The sequence below is a fragment of the Scylla paramamosain genome, chromosome 7, assembly GCF_035594125.1.
Source record: "Scylla paramamosain isolate STU-SP2022 chromosome 7, ASM3559412v1, whole genome shotgun sequence".
NCBI classification, from domain to species: domain Eukaryota; kingdom Metazoa; phylum Arthropoda; class Malacostraca; order Decapoda; family Portunidae; genus Scylla; species Scylla paramamosain.
In genome coordinates, this window is record NC_087157.1 from 2,369,331 (window position 1) to 2,393,257 (window position 23,927).

Genomic DNA, 23,927 nt, shown 5'->3' on the forward strand with positions numbered 1-23,927 from the left:
AAGGCTAAGCTCTGAAAATGCTAATACCAGAGCTCTGTTTGTCCACTTGCTTGGTTTTGTGCATAACATAGAAAAGGAAAATGTTGGTGCTATTTAAGCAAAAATACGTTTCACATCATGCTTAGTAGAAAAAAGAAAAAAAAAAGAAACACATGCACACACCTGTTTACCAACCTCCAACTCCAGAGCTACTTCAACACTAGAAATAACCAGGCTACACCTAAGACAGCCCATTTCTAGCTATAGTGCTTAAACCAAGACAGAACAGACGGACAGAGAAGAATATAAACCTTAGGTCTTGGAGGCTGGGAGTAACATTAATACAGGGACACGGGTGGTTCACAAAGCAGTACTCACTTCATTGCTTTCCTCACTCTCATCACTGGTGCGCACCACGAAGTGACTCTTGAACACTGGTCTGGCATGGGCTGATGGGTGAACCTTAGGATAGAGCACCTCCACAGATTCATCTCCTTCAAAGAAGTCATCCTTCTCAGCACATCGGAGATGGGAGATATCATCCTTTTTAAGCCAAGGCTGAGAGAACACATGTGCCTCACATACCTGAAAAACAAAGTTGCACTCAATATTGTGAATTCTTAAAAGAAATTATGGAAGATTTACAGTTTTTATCCCATAATGCCATTACAGAAGGTTTTTGAATAGATATTTAAGCTTACCACATGATCTTCACCAATGTCAGGTGCACAGCGTGCCTTATTGATGCGACGTTTATACTTAGGACACACTGTCTCAAGCAACTCCACCACTAGCTGGTAATTGATACCAGATGAAATCTGAAAAAAAAATTGACAGTCACAGATTCTATGATCAGTTTGTCATGTGCTAGAGGTGGAGTAAAATCATAATTTTATATTTTCCTTCCCTATCTTTTTTATGGGTTGGAGACAAGTAATTACAAATCAGCAAATAGTAAATATACTACAGAAAAGAAACTCATATTTTGCTTAACTCTGATCAAAGCAAACAATAAATCAATAATGATAATAATAATAATAATAATAATAATAATAATAATAATAATAATAATAATAATAATAATAACAATAATAATGATAAGAAGAAGAAGAAGAAGAAGAAGAAATAACACAGGTTCATCTACCATGTAATCAATGCCATACAAAATACCTGAGTAACAAATTACCTACTTAGTACAAACACAGATTTAAAACCCAAATACCTCATGTGGAAGTAAACATTTTCAATGAAAGTTTACAGCACACCTGCAATTATCATTTTATATATATTTACTGGATGGGAATTGGAATTAAATACACAGCAAAATCTTAGATACTGTGATGTAAGCTGAAATATGACTGGACGTAACACAAAGATATTACCTGCTTGCGAGCTTTCATGACTTTATGGAAGATAAACAGACTGTCTTCATCAGATCGCAAGTCATATTCATTTGCGATGAGATGCCCCAATTTCTTGAGGGCCTCATCATCCACACTGACATCCATCCAGACTCCTCCTGGCCCACCTGAGAATTGCATAAGAAAAAATATATGTAAAGGTTATCAATACATGAAAGGCAAGATAGCTAAGAGGTTGTGGTATTAGTATTAGTATTAGTATCCATATGGGTTTCTACATTCAAATCATAGCTGCCTCAACTAAATTTTCTACACATATTAATTCTAAAAGCATTTTTTCTATCTTCGTCTTACAGCCTTTTCTCTCTTAGGATCCTTCCATTCACATATTTCACCTCATTCCCTTCATAGCTCACATTTATCCTGATCTCACTCTTATCTTTAACTTTCTTCTAATACAGGTTTTGTTCTCTATATACTTGTCATTCAAGAACTTCATCAGCTCTTTTGTTGCTCTCCTGTTTCACCTTCTTTTATATTCTACATATTTTCTCTTTCTTCACATTTCCTGTTTGCTCTATGTCATTTTTCTTCAGTGTTTTCTTGTATACATCTTTCTTTCCCCTCACTGTTTCCTTAACCTCTACTTTCCATCTCCTTAATTTCATCATTCATCACCACTACTCCCTGAATGCTTCCTCAGCATATATATATATATATATATATATATATATATATATATATATATATATATATATATATATATATATATATATATATATATATATATATATATATATATATATATATACACACACATTCATCAGTCATTGCTAGTCATCTCTGAACCTTTCAAACTTAGCTCCTCTGTCTCTTTCTTTCTAAACCTCTACCTGTCTCACATTTTAATTTAATTAGTGCACCATAATGGTAAGATCTCTCAAATGTGCTTCACACAGCTTTTTCATTCACAGTGAATAACATTCTTTCCATTACATACCATTAACTGGCTGGCTGGAAGCACCTGGATGAGACTGGCCACCTGTGAGCACAAAATTTTACTTATTATTCAGTGCTTTTACTACATAACGTTACATGAAGTTTACAACACACACCAATAAAACAAGGAATGGAAGAAAGGGAAGATCACAAAGTGTTTGAAATAGCATAAGGAGATATGATGTAGACAATATGGATTACATCACAGAGCAAACCAAAATTAGATAACACAACAATAAAAGATATGGACTGTGATGTTTGTGTTCAGCACTTGTGTGAAGCTTATGGCACAGGATCATCAGTTGTGTATATAAAGCAGCAGCAGGAAAAGTTGAAGCAATTCTTTGCAAACCATGATTTAAACAAGTAGATGTACATACCTAAAACAATGAAGGATGGAAAGAGTACAAATCATGACTGAGTAATGACAAAGTGGTTTTGACAATGAAGAAGTAATGGTGTGGACATATCTGGCAAGGTGATGATGGAACAAGTCAAAGTGTTTCAAATAGAACTTGGTTTAGAAAATCATTGAGTATACTAAGGAAAGGCAGAAGAGATTCTAGAAACGTAACAGCAGATTTCTGTAGAAAAATTATCAGTAAACAAGAAAGGAGCAGCAGAATATGTTAACAAGTTTGCCAAGGTTATTTTTTGTTTCATGACATTTGTGTTTAATTTACATTTAGTATAGTAGCTGTTTCATTCAATTTGAAAACATTCTTTGGCACACCAGACACACCACTAAAATCTTCTTAGACATATCAGGAGGTGTATCAGAGATGTAAATAGATAAATTTCCATTATTCCCAGAAAATGGCTTATTCAGGATGGCTCTAAAACCAAAGATGCCAAAGTAATGATGGTCAACCTATATCTGATATTTACTATTTGCCATATCAAGGTTTTACTTTTACTAGCAAATCAACCAAGTGGAAAACATCTTCAGGTTTTTACCTTCAAATCAAACATCTTTACAAGGTGATAACTGTTATACTTTCTCCCAAGACATCAAGCATAAAACTTGCCTCTAATCTTTCTTGTATAGTAGTCATTCATTTCATCACAGAAGAGCCTGACAAGCTGCATAGTGCTACCAGGATGCTGTGGAGCCAATACTTCTGCCTGGCAAACCTCCATCTCTTCTGAGTGATCCACAGGGCAGCGATTTGGTGAAGCCACAAACTGATATTTCTTGCAATGAGTTTCAGCTAATTCAATCTCAAGATGATATGTGACTCCATTAGGTGATGGCTGTTAACAGAATAAAAATCTATAATATTATTTATGCTAGAATTATAGTAGGGAGCCTAATGATAAAAATCAGCACAAACAATATCTTTTCATGCATAGGGAGAAAATGCCATTTCTAGAAATATTTAAAAGTTTCACCTGTGAAAGAGATGAGACCACCCTATTGAGAGTAAACAGCTCATCTTCATCCTCCCTCAAGTTGAACTGATCAACAACAAAAACTGCAGCATTAAGGACAGCCGAGTCATTGGTGGCCACAGTCTGGTACCCAGCACTGGTATCCTCAGCAACATTCAGGAATGGATGGTCCATGACATCAGAGGGACTGAGGGTTGGCATAAATTTCTGGAAAAGATATTATATCAAGTATGCCTTTACTATAGCATGAGAGATTCACCTAGTGAAACCTATAAGCAAATAAAAATTAAATATATCAACACAGTAGAGGGATGATAGTTACAAAGACATGCAGACTGCGAAATACAGTAATATGCCAATTATTTCCCTATCAATTACAAACCAACATGTCACATTTTATGATTTCATCCTTAAATTTCATAATTTGTTTTTAAAACACTCAATCCTTCAAGAGGTTCCAGAGAACATATAACAGAGCAGAAAGAAAATTTCAGATGTTTTCTCAAAGCAAACAGGTAAGGCTTACCTTACGCAGGTAATCATCCAGGTCATCACATCTAATGCTGAGAACTCTGAAGGAATGATTCTGGAGTGATGGCTGTTCATACACATCTGCCACACACACCTGGAAATACACACATACCCACAGCTTTGTATTGTAGTAACTTTCAGCATCACACACCAGCATTACACCTACAATAGGCACACCTGAAATCCACAAATGCAGTCATCTTACAAAGCCTAATAAAATAAATAAATGTGCCTTATCAGACAGTTGTTCCTCCTCACCTCATGATCCTCAGTAGGATCAAGAGGACAATGCTCCCCAGTGGATGGGTCACCTTTCCTGCACTGGGTCTCTCCAAGCTCCAAAACAATGTGATGCCGCCTTCCATTCTGTCCGTGAATCTGTCATCATAAAGAGGCAGCAAATTGGTAAAATGTATATGAAGAATATTCTTTGAAAGCTATATGAATATTTGTTGTTTCTGATGAACTAAGTTATTTTTCAGAATCCATAATGAATACCAGGAATGAAGTATTCATATTGAATATGTATTGAAGAATCCTTACTGAAGGTAACAATCACAAAAGAGTTTATAAAACATTAAAAGGCTAATGAACAGAAACCAGTACAATACAATTTAGGAACTATTTAAATTTGTGAACTATGGTTCCACTGTATGTGGAGGCAGGTTAAATGACTTTATAATAATCTCTAATTTCAACTAAGACAAGCTGCTACCTGATATTTAAGTTGCTACACTCTTGTTAAATATAACAAAAGTAAGCATCTTACCTGTGAAGAAGCTTCATGAACCTGCACCAGCTTATAATATTCTTGGTCATCTTCTCGGCGATTGTACTCATCAACTATGAATCTCACAGCTCCCATAGAGTTCTCATCTACATTCAAATGGCTCTCACTCCCAAGTAATATGGGAGTGTCTGGACCTGCTGTTGCTAAACTACTTCCAAAGCTGACTGGTACAATGAACTCATCATGGCTTGAGGATGGGTAGCTGTCTCTATCATAGCATCTGGTAGTCAGTAAATAAAGTAATGATAGTCAAGTGCCAAGCCTTAAAATCTGGCAGTAAATATATAAAGTATCTGTTGTCAAGTGCCAAGCATTTTATTTATTATCAATATCATCAACAACAACAATCCTCTAATCTAAGAGAGAGAGAGAGAGAGAGAGAGAGAGAGAGAGAGAGAGAGAGAGAGAGAGAGAGAGAGAGAGAGAGAGAGAGAGAGAGAGAGAGAGAGAGAGAGAGAGAGAGAGAGAGAGAGAGAGAGAGAGAGAGAGAGAGAGAGAGAGAGAGAGAGAGAGAGAGAGAGAGAGCAAACAGAACAGAGAAAGAGGTGTTATGATGACTTGAGTGTGTGGAGGAATTGGAAAAGAACTGGTGAAGATAAATGGACCTGAAGTGAGAGGTGGAAGGCTTGGGATGAATGAATAATGTGAAGGGAACATTTGATGAAAGAAAGACCTGTCTGAGAAGCACGATGAGGATAAACGGTAAGTTGTGGATACCGTAAACAAGACAGCATTAGACAGGTGCTGTTGTAAAGGCTAAACCTACTGACCTAACCGGAACAAGAACCAACAGCCATTTTTAGCATCATGTCATAATCAATGCAGTAATTACTACTGTGTAGATTATGCTGAGTTTGGTTTGGCTTGACTAGGTTTAGTAGCATGGTGCAAAGTTACAACAAACTTTCACAGAAATTACCCTTTTTGAACAATTCTTTTTAATTGGATATTTCATTGCTGAGGAAGAAAAAATTAAGAAAAGTTTTTAAGAAACATTTTTGGTGCAGTGCCAGAAGTCACAATAGGAGGTAGATTTTTAAAGATTTGACATTTGTTATTAATGAAAGAATTTTTGGCTAGTTGGATAACAGTCTTAGCATGATTTCAGGCAGAAATATAAAATCCATGAGTTTCAGGTGATGGAAGGCTAAAGTACCATTTGTCAGCCACTTCTCTATCATATATAGCATAAGAACAGGCTGAGCTAAACCAAAGAAAGAGTAAGGAAAAGAAAGAATATGGAATGTACACCTGCTTGCCAGATACTATCATCTCTAATATGCATTAAGCAAAAAGAGATGGGTCTCTAACATGGAAGCAGTAGTCATTCCATGAAAAATCAGACTAATACTACCTCAGGTCCCCAGTTTAGCGGAGGTGAAATGCAAGAGGCACCTCCTCATTGGAAGATCCCAATGAAGATCTTATTGGAGCAATAAGATAAGATATAGATATGAGATTGTGACTGGAGAAGTCCAATGGAGAAGACAGAGTGACAGAATAAGCAGATGGATTAGCAGTTAGGAAGGTCAAGAATGTTGGACATATCATATAAATATTATATGTGGCTTTCTGCATGAGAAGCAGGTGATAGACCAGTCCAGGTGAAAGTGCTTTTCTCGTAGATTTATTTACTTTGAATTCTCCTCCACACAAAAGTGTTGGATGGAACCCTCTTACTTAACTGTAAATGTGGCTCAGTGACTAAAACAAACATTAGCTAAATTTGCCTTCACGACTGCAATATTTTCCAAGCTGAATTAGCATCAGAAGGAGGTGGCATCCTGTTTCAGTATCTCCAAATGCACAGCCAAAATCATGGCCATGCATTTCTCTGATGTAGCACCTAGCTCTGCCAATCACAGCCCATTAAGCCACCTGCATCACATCACACTACCAGCAACCCTGGCACACCAGTATCTCTTTACATCTTGTGTGTGAAGGCATTCACAAGTTGCCAAACTCTGAGCATCAATTTCTCCTTTTTTTTTTTTTATATATAAATGGTCTGTTAACCCCTTCTGTTGCAGGACACCTCATATGTGATGTAGACATAAGACAAGACCTTACTTTGCACTTATAAGGTCTCTGGCAGGTATCCAAGGTTGGTCAATAACATGCAGGTCACATATTTTTGTTTCTTCTGTTGGATCTTGGTCACAGAAAGTCCTGTTCACATCAACACCTGTGAGAGTCTTTTTACAAAGGCTCTCTGCGATTTCCATTGAGAGGTAATATCTCACTCCTGCTACAACCTATACCAATTGATAAAACAATGCATGTATGAAATATCAGTAAATAACCTTGTGGGAATACAAATATCTCAAAGTATTGCAGTTTCATGTTCTTTTACATATATTTCTAGTTCAATTTGCAATTAAAAGGAAGAATGTTTTCATGGCAATGTGGTGAATAAATGATGCATGTCACTGCACTGTAGTGTTATATTAATTCATAAGCTCATCATTATACAAAGGAATCTAATATCATGCTAACAGCATCTCAGTTACTTGATGAAAAACATTTTGTTTGACAGAATCTCATTCTTGCCAAGTCATACCTGACTGTGAGCCTTGATGAGCTGAAGGATGATGTGCAAGTTATCTTCATCTGATGATGTCCTATCATACTCCTTTATTGCAAAATCAGCCACTTCAAGGACAGTGGGATCATTCAGGGGTGCTGGGTGGGGACATCCTGAGCATGAAGCCACCACTGGCACCACTAATTCTTCCTCCACATTTCTCTGTGATATAAAAAAGATAAGGAATAAAATATAATAAAATAAAGAAATTAATATAATTCTCTTTTTTTATGTAGGAGGGGCACCAACCGTGGGCAACAAAACTGCAACAAAAAAAAAAGGCCCACTGAGATGATGGTCCCCAAACAGAGTCGAAAGCAGTAGTAAAAAATTACAAGAGGAGTGCCTTGAAACCTCACTCTTGAAAGAATTCAAGCCATAGGAAGGTGGAAATACTGAACCAGGCAGAGAGTTCCAGAGCTATAAGGAAAATACTTCAATTTTTTTTAACAAAGATAGTGATGTTATGTTACAAGTTTTGGATGATTTTATAAGGTCTACAGACTCTTTATTCATAGAGGTCAGTCAATACTTGCCTTCCTCTCACAGTGTATATCATTATCATCATCAAGAATGGGGACAACCTCAAGACTTGTTATCTGATTTGGGTTATGCAACACAACCACTGAGCAAATATAATGGCCACGTCGCATATCGGGAGGACATTCCCGATTGTCTGTCAGCTGATCGCGGGACCTGAGACAGAGAGTGAATCCATACTCCACATCCACCTGTATCTGTGTTGTGTCTGTCTGTGGGTCGAACTGTAATAGATAACAAAAGCATCACTAAGTATCACTAAGTAATATTTCATTCACTACTGGTTTTAAAGGAAACTTCCTTAGTCATGGTGTAGCTTTTATTTGCATCTAAATGGATAAGTATTTCTAATGTAATTTAACACCCAAAAATATCACTGTTATGAGGTGATTCTTAAACAGCTACATGACTAATTAATATTCACTGTCTCTCATATTATCATGAGAAAAGTTGAAATTAATTTATTCTGATTTAAATGTTAATGTATTTTACACACACATACCTTTATGCTAGTTAGATCATATGTGATCAGTTCACCTCGGAATTTTGACTCAGAACCACGGTCAATATAGTTGAAGGCTTCCACACCAACTTGCTGCTCCTCCACTCCCTTGGGGAGTGTCTGCACAGTCACTTCTGCAGCAGAGGGCACAGGCAAAAGCACCTGAGGTCCCCACCTATTGAAGTCATTATCATCTTCTGCTTCGGCACACCTGATAAAAACATCAAGAATTAATGGTAAACACATGTGATCATAACATGACACAAAACATTACAGGATGTAACATTTCCATTGCTTACTTGAAGCCATATTATCATGGTTATGAGCTTCACACTCTAGTTTGCTCTTTTCTATTAAAAGATTATGACTGTAAAAAAAGAATCTACTTCCTCATCTCAGAAAATATGTATTTCTTTGCCATCCTACATCCTTTGGACTAGTAAACTCTGGAACTGCCTGGCTGCTTTATTATTTCTTCCTATGACACAATATCTTTCAAGAGGGAGGCTTCAAGACACTTCTTATAATTTTAGATATTGTTTCTGATAATACTCTTTAGGAACTGGTTCCATGAAAAAATAGCTTTCAAATTATCTAAAGGAGCCATACATGTGGCAAATACCAAGAGAGAACAACATCATGGTAAAGCTTCAGACAACTGTCTTTCAGGATATAGCTTTGAAGAGGAAAAGACATATTCTCATGATTGAAACAACTGCATCTGGAGAAGATAATGAAAACTCTTAAGTCTGGACATTGGAACTATGCAAGGAAAGTCAGTGTGTTGAAAGATATAGCACACTATTATGAGAATAGATAAGAGAGGAAACAGAATAAAGACTGCAATCAGTAACTTCAGACTTGGATCTCAATAAGGAAAAGCTGGTGAGGCAGCAAGGAAAGATGGTGTTCCTCAAATACAAAATATAATTTGAAATTGTCAATGTAAAAGTCATACCTTAACTCCTTGACAAATTCATACTTTTGGTTGAATTGTATGAAATATTTTGGATGTATTTCTAAGGACACATTATGTACTGTATTTTAACTTGTTACTAAGTAATGAATGATAAGAGTTGCTGAGACCATGCTATTTGCATACACACACACATACAAAAAAAAAAATAAAAATAAATAAATAAAATAAATAAATAAATAAATAAATAAAAAATCACAAAACATTGTCCTGCTAAAAATAAAATAAAAAAATCTCTCCCACAAAACAAACAATATAATACTTATGACTGATCCATCATACAGTTGTGTGAAAGATCACTGCAAGCCAAAATGGAAAGGAACTGAAAAATTATCATTACTTCAAAAGCATGAATATCCATATTATCTATATACCAATATCTTTGATGCCTTGCAGCCTCAAGGAACAGTCCCCCAGGAGAGAAGAGCCTCCACCTCTCCTTATCCATACATTCCCTTCTTGTCTGTTCCAGCACTTGGTCTTTACTAATACCTCCTTTGCACATACACTCTTTCACCATATCCTTCAATCTTCCAACTCACCCCCTCTCCTGTTAACACCTTCAACTTCACTCACAATACACTGTTATAAATTTTTCGCTATTCATCCTCTCAGTATGGCCATATGACCTCAGTGTGTTTCTTTTCAACCGTTCCATTACTCCATACTTTACACTGCTTACACAGATGATCATACCACATTTCTCATGCACACCTTTGTTGCTCTCATCTTCTCATCTTATCTCTCTGTATGCCCCTTTCAGATAATTAATTTCCACAGCAATCACCCTTGATTATTGTGTTCCATTCCATATCCAGGTCTTTGATCCATACATCAGTGTTGGTGGGAGAATTTTATTCCCTTTAAATCCATAGACACATTTCTCTCCTTCAAGACTCTTGCAAGTGATCATGTGACATGTCAACCTTTCACAATCCTCTCTCTTATCTCTCCATCCATCTCACCATGAATCATATAAATAAGAATAGATATCTGTAAGGCATCTCATACCTTGGCACTTGATAACAGCAGGTTAGGTTACAGTCAGAACTTCAATTCATGATGGTTTATCCCCTATCTCAAGAGGGAACAGCCTATGAGTCTTGCAGAGTAATGTTTATATATCTATTTCCAATAGTTTAGTGTAATGATTCACGTGTGTGTGTGTGAGCAGCAGAGTCTAATATACAGTTCATCACACTCACATCACCACATCATTCATTCAAGAGGATCACAAACATTCATGAAAGCATTTATAAAATTAACTTAAACTGCAATATGTTGTAATACATATTTTACATTATCAATATAAAACAAATCAAAGAATTCACAAATATACACATGAAATATATCACAAGTGAATGCCTCTATAGCAGATAGGTGCCAATGGATGCCACTGGGTAAAATCTTCTGATATTGACAACATTCAGTACAAAAAACTGTCCATGGTATGGGTGGCTACCAATACAATAGGATATAAGGGAGACAAGTCCAGATTTTATAAACAGTGGAATTTTTACTCTCCACCCTACATGTCCTTCTGCCTCTCATAAACAGTTAGCCATCTCAGTCTGTCCTAAGTGATTTACTTCTATACTGCAATGTCAAATATACATCAAATACTAGTATCTCATCCTGACCTGGACTTTTCCATGATGACTTTGGAGCTATTGAGCCATGGCCTCTCCCACAGTGCCACTTCACACACATGATCATCTTCACTATGGTCCAGCACACAGTTCTGCAGATTGGGAGTCCCGATTGGGCACTTGGTCTCCCCAACTCGCAGCGTCAGGTGAAGGACTTGGCCAGACACAATCTGTTACAACAGAAAGCTTATCAGTTAGGTGGTAGGCAGTAGTAAACAGTATTAAAATAATTAAATGCTTTAAATTATTAATTATACACTTATGTAGATCATTCCTATACATAAATGCTATAATCTATGAAAGTGTAAAATATATTAAAAATAAATAAAACATGGAAATAAAAGATGGAAAAAAACAATAATTTTAATATATCTACTTATATACATCCATTTTCCTGCACACACACACACACACACACACACACACACACACACACACACACACACACACACACACACACACACACACACACACACACACATATATATATATATATATATATATATATATATATATATATATATATATATATATATATATATATATATATATATATATATATATATATATATATATATTACCCTTTTGTACATACATCATGGTAAAAATGTTCACTGAACACTTAGTGTTATACTAGAAGTGTGCTGTGCAAGCAAGATACTTTAAGAAAAATATACAAGAGCCACATTGGGTCTGTGAAAAAATACGAGTAGCCTTATAAATTGTATTGGTTGTTATGGAGCAACACTGCCTACATCCATAGCCACTGTCAATCTATGTTAACTGACAGAAAAGGAACCAAACATGAGACAGAGAAGGCAGTGTTAGGTGAGGACATTTTAATGCTATACCTTCTGAAGGAAGCAATCACAAGATTCAAGAGGCTACTCTACGAGTATGTGCATAGTATATACATCCATATACATATGCACTGATTTAAATGAGATTTCATTTTAACTGAGTGGCTCTGCATACTTTTAATCGCTAAATCAGTGAGTTACTGTATGCACAAAGACTGGAGGAACTCACAATGCCAGGTATGAAGTGACTGTTTTATTGCCCTCTGTCATGGGTCTTTATGTGGATTGCATCTAACTCCTGCCAGTTTGTGATAATACTGTGTAACCACAACCAATGAATCTAGTAATTGGTACATTCATATGAAAGGGAGATTATAATCTAATGAAACTGTCAACCAGGATGTTTAGCTAATAATGATATTATGTCTCATCTCTTGAGGAATCCAAATATCTTGCATACTGACTGACACATTCAGCTATACATGATGCCTATTACTGCACCTTACCTCCAACATTCCTTACACCACTGATAATTATAAAATCAAAACATGACAGTGCCTAATACAGACCACTATGGAACACCATTTTTGACCTGGGTCCATGATGCTTATGGATCCTTAATCACTGTTCTCATCTCTGCCTTTCAGATAATATTAAATCCATTATAATAACCTTCCTTTTAAACCACCTATGTGCCCCAATATCCATAGCGATCTTTTGTACACTGGCATCATACTACAAAAATGCTTATATTGACACCTAAGGTGAAGAACTGGGAAGCAAATTTATTTATAATTACAATTAAACAATTAAATTATTTGCTGTTGATCCTGATATTGAAAGAACAAAGGTAACAATGGTAAGGTACAAGATATTATGAATAACATGAGGCAATATTTGGAAAAAATATAATTTTCTCATATTATTTGTAAACAGTAAATGCATATATTCCATATCAATACTTTTCAGAATTTAATATTTCAAGGTAAAAAAAAAGTATAATAACAGACAAGGCCAATTGTTTTTTTACCTGTGTATTTGGAAAAGCATAGTGTTGTCTTCCTCTTTTCAATCCAGTTAAATAAAATAATCCTACAAAACATACATACATGTATAATTTCTTACTATGCACCTTGTTGCTGCCCTAAGAAAGAAAGGAAAGGAATATTGCACTATGTAAGCCTTATCACAGACAAAATCATAATGTGCCAATTTTGTATGAACAAACAAAACCATGACATCAATGTGACAAATACTAACCCACAATGGATTTAATACAGTTATGGAAAAACTGTCAAGGGTGCAGTTCAGTGATTATTTCCAACTGTCAAACCTATATGCTTTATAAAACATCCTTCCCATATTTATTTCTTCACATGTCATTTTCTGGGTTGTTACTTATGTACAAAAGATTTCCTTCATGCTGAGTTACAGTATACAGCTTCCTTTCCCTTAACTTTCCTTCCATGTGGCCAAAAATCTAGTAAGAAGATAATGTCACATGGAAAACACCTACAGTTTTGATAAAATGCCATCAGGTATTAAGACAAAGGTTCCCTCAATGTAGCTTTAATATGACATTTATAGTTTCTCTCATTGTTCTCTTACCATTGTTATTCAATATTAGCAGTCAGAAGCAAATAACTTTAATTCTGATCATTAATAGATGTGCTCTTTGGTTCTTGATTTTTTCTTTTTTTTTTCTTTTTTTTTTTAATTGGATGGTGGGGATTTTTTTTTTTTTTTTTTAGCATTTATGTAGTATGAACTTAGACTATGAATATTTTTCCTGCAATGAAAAGGAATATCCTACCCACCCCTCCCTCTTTCTATTTCACACACACACACACACACCTAACACTTCATCATGCAGTGGTTATCGACATTTAAAGGATTATCACAGCACAATACAAGTTCGTGAAAAACATTAATCACCAAATAGCAACCACACAAAAAACTTATTTCAGAACAAGGCACCTACCCACACCCTCCTCAGGGGACAGGTGATTCCTAAGGGCAAGAGAAAAGGGCAAAAGGCAACTGTTGAGGTGGAAATGTCAAAGAGGCAGAAGTGACCACAAAGAAATGCATGAAGGCCATTTTAGTAAAGAGCAAGGTCACATTACATCAGTGAGGAAGTTTTCATAATGTTAAAGTTCAGTCTTATGTAGCTATGATTATGAGTGAAAACTAGCCTGGACTAATTGTTTATGTAATATGCACATGTTATCTCTATCTCCATACTAAAAAATTCTGTAAGAAATCAATGGTCTGGTGGTGCAGTTATTCTTCATCAATGTCAGTGAGACCAATAAAAAGAAAAATTAATACAAGTAAACACATTCAACTGATTAAAAAAGAAAAAAACATGAAAGTCCTCAGATGAATTAGTTTCCAAAGCTGTCAATACAGTTCACCAGAAAGATAAATTGTTCTTAAAATATTATGAATGACATACTTGGACAATTCAATTTGGTTACACTCTTGGAATGTAATAATTTAATAGACACATTTTGCTAAGATTTAAATAAGAAAAATAGAAATGTATAGATAAATAAGGTTCAATATGGTCATTATGACACATACACAAGATTATTCTGAAGTTTCTGTAAAATATATGATAAAAAATGTTACAAATTCATGTGATCAGAGAGAGAGAGAGAGAGAGAGAGAGAGAGAGAGAGAGAGAGAGAGAGAGAGAGAGAGAGAGAGAGAGAGAGAGAGAGAGAGAGAGAGAGAGAGAGAGAGAGAGAGAGAGAGAGAGAGAGAATAAACAAAGAGCTGATGGCTGTTATCGCCCCTCTTTTTTTCTCTCTAGTGTGCGTGTACTCAAACTCGGGCGCTTGGTGCAGTCATGCTACTAGTGAAAACAGTGCTGCATAGGGCCTTGGTGTGTATTAATGTGGAATAATTGTTATAAAAGCAATACCTTTTTAATCCCTAGTTCATCCTGTCAAAATATCTCTGGTCATAATTTCTCCTTGTAATAACGACTTTGCCAACCATAGCTTCACTAACCCAATAACTCAAATGCTTGGGGAGGAAACAGAGTATTAAAAAAATCATCATTCCATCCTCTATTTGTGAGGGATGTAAGCCATGGAGTTTAGAGTTCAAAATGGATAGAGCAGCCAGATGAGATGAGGATTATATGTATACCAATAAGTTGCACAAACAGAATTACCTGCTATGTTCTCACCCAATTCTGTATATACCACAAATATAAAAGGACTGATTGATTTTTTTAAGAAAATTCCAGACTGCTCAAGACAAACATGGCTGGTTAGGTGTATCACACCACATAATTTTTTTTTCCAGTTCTAGAATGCCAAATGCCAAGACCTACCTGATCTACAGGCAACCTTTTACAGCCAGCCTACCAAGAAGTGCTGAACACACAGGACACAAACAACAGACAGCAGCTCTAACCAAGAAAGCCAGACCTTTTCAAAATCTTTTCTAAATAGAAAGAAAATTAAATAAAATTTACTTGCATTAACTGTGATTGAATTTGATTCCAACTATATCACCAGTAAAGGTCAGACACTATTGTTAACTGAATGTTCAGATCTTAACACAAGATTTATTCAAAATGACTGTTTGAGATCCCCTCATTTCAATTAATCAAATAAAAAGTTAATACATATTTGACCAGTTTAAAATGCAGCAACCAACCTGAAGAGAGAGAGAGAGAGAGAGAGAGAGAGAGAGAGAGAGAGAGAGAGAGAGAGAGAGAGAGAGAGAGAGAGAGAGAGAGAGAGAGAGAGAGAGAGAGAGAGAGAGAGAGAGAGAGAGAGAGAGAGAGAGGGGGAGGGGGAGGGGGGCTAGTGCACATGTGACAGCAAACACAAACAGGTATAAAAAGACAGATGATTATGTTCATCACTGATAGGATGGGTCTTGCACTTTTGAAAGGATGGAAAGCTCTATGTATACAATATTCATGGACCAAGATAAAACACTTGATAGGTTAGATAAAAAGTTTCTTAAGATTTATGATGTAAAAGGGCAGTTGTTGGAAGGAATTAAGGTTTTTATAAGGATACAAGTGCTTGCATGAGAGCAGAAGGACACCCTGGAGTGAGACAAGGATGTGTGATGTCTCCATGACTGTTCATTATTTTTATGAAAGACTGTATGAGTGGGATGAAAGATACAAAAGAAATGATGGGGCAGGTCTAAAATGAAATATAATGGGAAAGGTCAAAGCAGCATGTCTCTGCAGAAAGGAAACTCCAGAGTGATGGTTAATTTCCATAATGCATGTATGAGATGGAAACTGAAGGTAAATGCTTGTAAAAATGAGGTGGTTACTAAAAAGAAAATACTGGTGTGTAACTTTAGGATACCTTATAGGACAAGTGTGCCAGCTGTATGAAGGTAGGAGGTAATTGTGGGCCGGAAGAGAATGGAGGAGGTTAGTGGGTGTAAGTATCTGGGAACAGTGTTGGGCAAACATGGTGAGATGGATGGACAAATAAGAGAGAAAACTATAAAAGGTAGATATGTCATAGAATAAATTGAAAGTGTCACAAAAGGAGAAATGCTTCTATGGATGCAGAGAGGTTTAATGAATAGTATGTATTTTCCTGCCAGCACTAACAGGAAAAATATATATGGATAAGAGATCTAGACAAAGAATAGACTACAGCAATCACGAGTGCAAGTTATGGAAATGAATTACCTGAGAGGGACATGTGGGAGTGACAAGACAGGAGGCTGAGAACAATAAAGGTGTGTTTGAGATTAGCGTGAGCACCTATGCAAGCAGTATCAATTATGTAGTGCAGTAAGTGAAAAGAAACACACTGAGATGGTTTGATAATACTGAAAAACTGAAGAAAGAAGGCTCTGTAAAGAAAGTGTGAATGAAATAGAAATTCCTAATAGGAGAGGAAAATTATCAAGGAGACAGGCAGAAAGGGTAAAGGGGTTCACAAGTGAAAGAGATGCTGATACAGGCCAAACACTTGAACAAGAAAGAAGAGAATGTCTGAAGAGGGAGAGATGCAAGTTCTTCTGCCCAATACCAATCCCTGGAGGAGAGCGGGGCATTGCCAGAGGAAGTGAAGAGAGAGAGAGAGAGAGAGAGAGAGAGAGAGAGAGAGAGAGAGAGAGAGAGAGAGAGAGAGAGAGAGAGAGAGAGAGAGAGAGAGAGAGAGAGAGAGAGAGAGAGAGAGAGAGAGAGAGAGAGAGAGAGAGAGAGAGAGAGAGAGAGAGAGAGAATGGCACCAATTACTCATCAAATAGAAGACTACTCAGCATAGCTCTGTTCTATAAATCTGAGCAGAAAAATCACTGTTCCTGATGTTGGACACAGCTGCTTTTCATGTCAGGTAACAATTGAATCTAGCAGAGGGAAGGAAGATGATGGAATTCATGCATCTGACAGCAAAGTACATATGATATTTTTTTTATGTCTAAAAAGGAGATGGGGCATCCCTCTCTCCCAATGGATTACACCTGACAGTTTGGATTCTAAATTTGATATGACCAGTGGGCAACATTTTTGCTTGTATTTGCTGATTTGTACAGTGGGAGAAAAGAAGGCATAGCTTATGATACCAAAACAATCCAAGAAATAGCTGATATTTTAAAAAGCTAATCACAACAATTAAAATTTGCTAAATGTCCTGAAACTCTGACTAGTGTAAAACCTGGATTGCCATTTCAGTGTCAGTGTGTAGGGTGTATTCTCTCTCTCAAACAAACAGCATGGGAGGACATGCAAAAAAAAATCCAAAACATTACAGAGTTTTATCAAGGTGTATTCTAACCTAACCTCTCTGTAATCCAGCAGAATCACTAACCCAGTACCCTACAGGTCCCAGTGATGTTGGATTAGTGAGGGGTGACCTATATAAATTATATTTGGTATTTTCATTAACACTGTATTGTGGATAACAAAGGAATATGTATATTTTTTTTATAGAAAATAAGATTTTTGTAATTATTTACAATGTAAACTATATGAAAATTGCCATGTAATATCTATATTATTACATACAACTTATTAGACATTAATGAAACTTAATTCTGAACTAGCAACCGTTTCACTTTTAAGCAGATTCTGAAAGACATTCAGCATCTATGTGGACTTGCTGTACTCACCCCATGGAAAGCTGCAATGCTGCTGCCATATTTCTATGCAGTCACCACTAGATCTTTGAAGTGTTATCTTTAATGGCATCATGCCTTAACTGAAGACCACAAACAGTACCAATGTTTGGGTTCATTTTGAAAAATCTGTCTGCTAAACTTTATCAAGTGAAAAAAGAATGAATAAATAAATAAATACATAAATAAAAAATGAATAGAAAAAAAATTATATATATATATATATATATATATATATATATATATATATATATATATATATATATATATATATATATATATATATATATATATATATATATATATATATATATATATATATATATATATTACTTACATTCCTAATTTAAGCTTATGGTAATGTATTTCCTAATCAAGGTGATATGATGACATTTCATCAATAGGAACAATAGATAGAGAACAGACCTTCTCTAACCCTAAAAACTCATAAACTTTGGGTAAACTCAGCTCACTTTTGTGCAGTCCAGGATAGAGACAGCTCACAGGGGTACATACTAACCTTTCAATTCCTAAAACTCAGGTCCTTCATATTCCTGTTCAAAATCATGCCAAATCTGTTCTCCAACTTTCCAAAACCACTTCCTCAATAAGAAATGTCAAAAGCTTGTCATTTCATATTCTCCTTGTGACTTCTGACCTCTAATGAAAAACATCAACAATTTTTTATTATTCATCTTCCTCTATTTCTTACAGATAAGTCCACTACAATCTCCTCATCTCTAAAGTTAAACTCTTCTCTAAAATCTTTCTGGCTCTGATCCTCAGAAGGCCTATGGCTCTGATGAGTCCCTCCTACTGTTCTCTGTAATTGTGCTTTTTATATTTGCTCCTTTGCTGATCAAGTTTTTCCATCTGCATCTATCAACATTCACCTCTCCTTCTAGTTGAAAGTTTACCTACATTTAACCTGTCCCTAATTAAAGTAGCCACTCCAATCCTCCAAAGTATCAATTTATATATCTGATTTCTTGTCTTTCTAAAACATTTGAATATAAGCTCAGCAGGAAAATTCTGAAGCACCTATCTGCTCACAACTCTCTAATCATCAGTGTGGATTCTGTAAAGGATGATCCACTGGCAATCTTCTAGCTTTCCTTACTGAATCTTGGTCATCCTTTCTGTGGGATTTCAGTGAAACCTTTGTTTTAAACATATCAAAAGCTTTTGATAGAATCTGGCATAAATCTTGGTAGGACAAACCTTGCATTATTCAGTTCCTTGATTTATCTACTCAACACAACTTCTTAGACAACTGTTCCACTTTCTTCATTGACTTTCAACTTTCACTGTCCTTTACAATGAATATACTTGGACTGTCCATCATTAACAAATATCAACTGAAAATTTCATATCTCTTCTCTTGCTAAAACAGCTTCCCTGAAATTAGATTTTCCTTGTTGCCTCTGCCAATACTTTTCCTCCTCCCATCTGCTGAATCTACACATGGCTCTTTATAGGACAAAACAGTCAAAGAGTGTGTGCTGTGGAGATGAATGATCTAAGAGTGGCATGTAGAATGACAGGATGAGGTGAAAACAATAAAAGCATACGTAAGAGACATGGTATGAACACCTGTGCAAGCAGTGTGAATTGCGGAGTGGTTGAATGGATAAAAAGGAACAAACAGATGGCATGGCCATACTGAAAGGATGAATAGAAAAAGAGTTTGTAAAGAAGTTACTATATGGAGAGAGAGAGAGAGAGAGAGAGAGAGAGAGAGAGAGAGAGAGAGAGAGAGAGAGAGAGAGAGAGAGAGAGAGAGAGAGAGAGAGAGAGAGAGAGAGAGAGAGAGAGAGAGAGAGAGAGAGAGAGAGAGAGAGAGAGAGAGAGAGAGGGAGGGAGGGAGGGAGGGAGGGAGGGGGGGGGAGAGAGAGAGAGAGAGAGAGAGAGAGAGAGAGAGAGAGAGAGAGAGAGAGAGAGAGAGAGAGAGAGAGAGAGAGAGAGAGAGAGAGAGAGAGAGAGAGAGAGAGAGAGAGAGAGAGAGAGAGAGAGAGAGAGAGAGAGAGAGAGAGGGAGGGAGGGAGGGAGGGAGAGAGAGAGAGAGAGAGAGAGAGAGAGAGAGAGAGAGAGAGAGAGAGAGAGAGAGAGAGAGAGAGAGAGAGAGAGAGAGAGAAACTCAGGCACACTTGCTTAAACTTTCAGGAAAAAGTAGATATTGTAACAACATCCCGTCTTTTTCTGAGTGTGTGACATGCATGAAAATATCAGTTGGACTCATCACTTACTTGGGCAAACACATGATGTTGTCTATTTTTTTTCCTGAAAGTTTAAGCAACCATGTAGTATGCCTGAGTGCTCTCTCTCTCTCTCTCTCTCTCTCTCTCTCTCTCTCTCTCTCTCTCTCTCTCTCTCTCTCTCTCTCTCTCTCTCTGTATGTATGTATGAAGGATGTATGAGAAGAAGAAGAAATGTAGACAGTAGAACAACTTCCCCAGTGTTCATTTATGTGCTAGAATTAAGATGTATTAAATATAATGTCCTGACTTGAAGTATCATGGAAACAGAAAAACCTCTTTGAACAGGGGAGCTAAACTACCCATGAGAAGTGTTCACTGAAGATTGGTCACTTACAGAAACACAAGTCCAACATCTTTACCTGTCAGGACAAGATAATCACCAAGGACCAAGAGGATATCATTTGGCCTTGCCAGATTTATTTTTGGGGTCTCAGCTTCCCTTTAATGAACCATTTCTTCCTGTTTCTTCTCTGAGACTATTTTATCTCTTTGTTTTCTCTGAAACTGTTTTCTCTCTTTGTCTTCTCTCTAAGGCTATTTCATTTTAGTAGCATGTGATCAAGCCTCTTTCTCAAAATCATCCTGTCACCCATCCAACGTAGGATGGTTGAGGTTATCCAGAATGATGCCATGAGAGCCATGCTAGGGGCGCCTGGCTGGACCAGCAGCAGCATCATACAGAGTGAGATCCACCTGATGCCCCTGGCCTCCAGAACACAGCAGATCATGACCAGCCAGGTGGCCAAGACCCTCTTGCAGGATAGAGTCAGTCAGCAGTGCACACCAAGCTGTGCCTGCTACAGTGGCAAGACTACACGTGACTGAGACAGGTTGCCGATGCTGCCAATGCCCTTATCAACACTGACCTGCTGCTCCATAGCAGACCTGACTGACCAGCTCAGAGATATGCTGCACCAGCCCCCCATGGCAGCCACCACCAGCAGAGATCATCATTGTGGAGCTACTAGACAGCAAGATGCAGTACATGAGGGAGGAGTTGCAGCAGCACACACTGAGAACTGTGGCTCAGAACAGCAGCCAGTGCGGTGCTACCTACTACATGGACAAGTCCATGGACCCTGACAGAAGCATATTGGTGGTTACCGGCAGGGAGGTGCTTGCCTGAAGGATGCCTGACCATTGTTTGACCCTGCAGACAGAGCTGGTGGCACTCAAGCATGCCTTATGCTGTCAAGAGGGGGCAGTGATCATCCACATGGACTCCAGATCTGCACTACTGTTCCTGTAGCAGCTGGGACCACCCACCGACATGTACCTTGTCACCAGCATCCTTGGGCACTTCCAGACCCTCGCAGTGCAAGGACACCACATGCAGTTCAAATGGATTCCAAGCCATGTGGGACTACGTGGGAACGAGGCTGCCAACAAAGCCACCCAAACATCCACCACGATCCCCAAACCCACCAGCAACATCCTCCCCATCCTGCTGCAGGCCAAGGTGCTGGCCAGGTGTGCCACCGCCAGCAATGGTGAACAATTGCACTGGGAGCTGGAGAGGACCTCAAGGCAGGTGGCATGGTACACCAAAGCAACCTCCTACCAGCCACTGCTCCACTTGCCACAGCTGTCCAGGAGAGATGCCATGCTGCTGCACTGCCTCTACCTGGGCTACTGCACTCTGGAGGAGCTGTGAGAGAACTTCTGTGGCAGGCAGCTTGAGCATCGTGGCCATAACTCCCACCACCCACTGAAGCACTACCTGCTGTCCTGCCTAACCACAGCTGTCCTGATATACAACACCCCTGCCCCACACTGAACACCACACACACCACACTGCACCCAGTGACAGACATGTCTCCCCAGTGAGGCAGGACACATGAAGATATCATGCTCCAGTGGCAAATTTGTGGCCCAGTCACACAATGTATTTTATGTATTTATGTATATTTTGTACTTATTACTTTTATGTATATAATGTGTGTGTATAAAATTAGAAAAAGGGCAAAACATACACTCTTCACATGCATTTTAAAGTGCTAAGAATTATGATTTCATTAAAAAACCCATTGACAATTCTTCACCTTGCTCCCTCAGACACCTCAGAAGTTAGTTTGACTGCTATGCTAGTCAAACTAACTTATCCTTGTCTTGCTATATAACAATGAGGGGCATTTCTTAACTAAATCTAACCATATACGAGTAGCATAATCTCCCAAGCTTGTTGGGATGAAGTGTGACAGGGGACAAGCTGAGGCAATTCTGAAGGTTTTCAATGTGACCATCACTCTGCATTTGAATACATGAAGAAAGTCTACATTTTGGGCATCAAATTCATTTTAGGCTAGAAAATGCCAAAATATCTGAAATTCTTTATCTTACATGCAAACAGTACATACCTGCATTATGAGCACTGATCACTTCAGTAATCTTGACTGCACTGTCAGCCTTGGTCCTCAGCTGCAGGTAGTCATGTACAGCAGCAAGGCTGATGGCATGCTGCACGTCAGTATCTCTGTCCACATTTTTTCACAGGCTTAAGGGCTGCTACTCCTTCAATTAAGGTAGGAGATCCTGGAAGGCCAACCCCTGCTGCACCTGCACCTGTGTATGGGGGGAGAGGGATCTCCACCGCTGAAAGGAGATCCCTGTCCTTGGAGTACGTCAGGCCGGGGTATTGGCGACCCCTTGATTCTGATTTTAAGGGGACTACAACCACAGGGTGTTTAGGAAGTGGTACTCCAGTGCCGAATGTAGGTCTGCGACATGGGTGGAGGCAAGTGCCACGCCTCCTGACACGGTGGGGTTTTTGGGCAGAGGCACTGGCAAGCGTCACACCATGGCGACTACGCTGAGGCTCCTCTGGTGCCACTGGTAGAGGCACTCCTCCTTGCAGAGATCTCCCTCGTGATGAAATTCTAGTCGCTACAGGCACCTGCTAGAGGTGACGCAGGTGCCGTGGGTAAGGGTACTCCTTCAGCATTTTGTAGTCGAGACTGGGCAAAGGAAAACTCCACCACGTTAAAACATGCGACCACAAAAATCGTCACCGTCACACACCACCTCATGATGGTTACTGACACAGCCAAACGCCGTCGAGATGCGAGTAGGACTGATGCAGCCTCTCGCTCAGTCAACACGCCACTCGTGTTGATCTCATCAGCTGGACTACTGCGCTGCCAGCGTACGATTGTTTCATGGAAATAAGAATCGAAATGGTTTCATTTTAGTATTCGATCCAGTTCAAATATTCATATTCATATATGTCTGAATAACAATTTATATTGATAATGAAATGCAATTACTACTAATGACTTGAGGTTTTGTTCTTCAGCTTTGAAGAAACGATGGCGCCAAGACCTTGTAAATCCATGTGCGGAAATGTTGCACGGTGACGTTTCAGTAACATGAAAGTAGTTTGTATTACGTATACTTTAAGATTTTTATTTTTATATTGTATGCCAAAACTCAATTCGTGATTTTTTTATAGG

The 23,927-nt window shown here is 37.8% G+C and overlaps 1 protein-coding gene across 2 annotated transcripts in view; it reads right to left on the minus strand.

Moving 5' to 3' along the window:
- The window catches only part of LOC135101900 (uncharacterized), a 28,572-nt gene extending 5,022 nt beyond the window's left edge, over positions 1–23,550 (minus strand). For both annotated transcript variants that reach the window (XM_064006230.1, XM_064006229.1), the window contains exons 1-15: positions 22,836–23,550; positions 11,295–11,473; positions 8,679–8,889; positions 8,173–8,400; positions 7,613–7,798; positions 7,123–7,307; positions 5,032–5,272; positions 4,521–4,640; positions 4,258–4,356; positions 3,732–3,938; positions 3,368–3,593; positions 2,341–2,382; positions 1,362–1,507; positions 681–797; positions 358–564 (exon numbers count right to left, since the gene is read on the minus strand). In XM_064006230.1, the coding sequence (XP_063862300.1) occupies positions 358–564; positions 681–797; positions 1,362–1,507; positions 2,341–2,382; positions 3,368–3,593; positions 3,732–3,938; positions 4,258–4,356; positions 4,521–4,640; positions 5,032–5,272; positions 7,123–7,307; positions 7,613–7,798; positions 8,173–8,400; positions 8,679–8,889; positions 11,295–11,473; positions 22,836–22,841 (2,400 nt within the window). In that variant the 5' untranslated portion in view covers positions 22,842–23,550. The remainder of the gene's footprint in view (positions 1–357; positions 565–680; positions 798–1,361; positions 1,508–2,340; positions 2,383–3,367; positions 3,594–3,731; positions 3,939–4,257; positions 4,357–4,520; positions 4,641–5,031; positions 5,273–7,122; positions 7,308–7,612; positions 7,799–8,172; positions 8,401–8,678; positions 8,890–11,294; positions 11,474–22,835) is intronic.
- Positions 23,551–23,927: the final 377 nt, after the last annotated feature.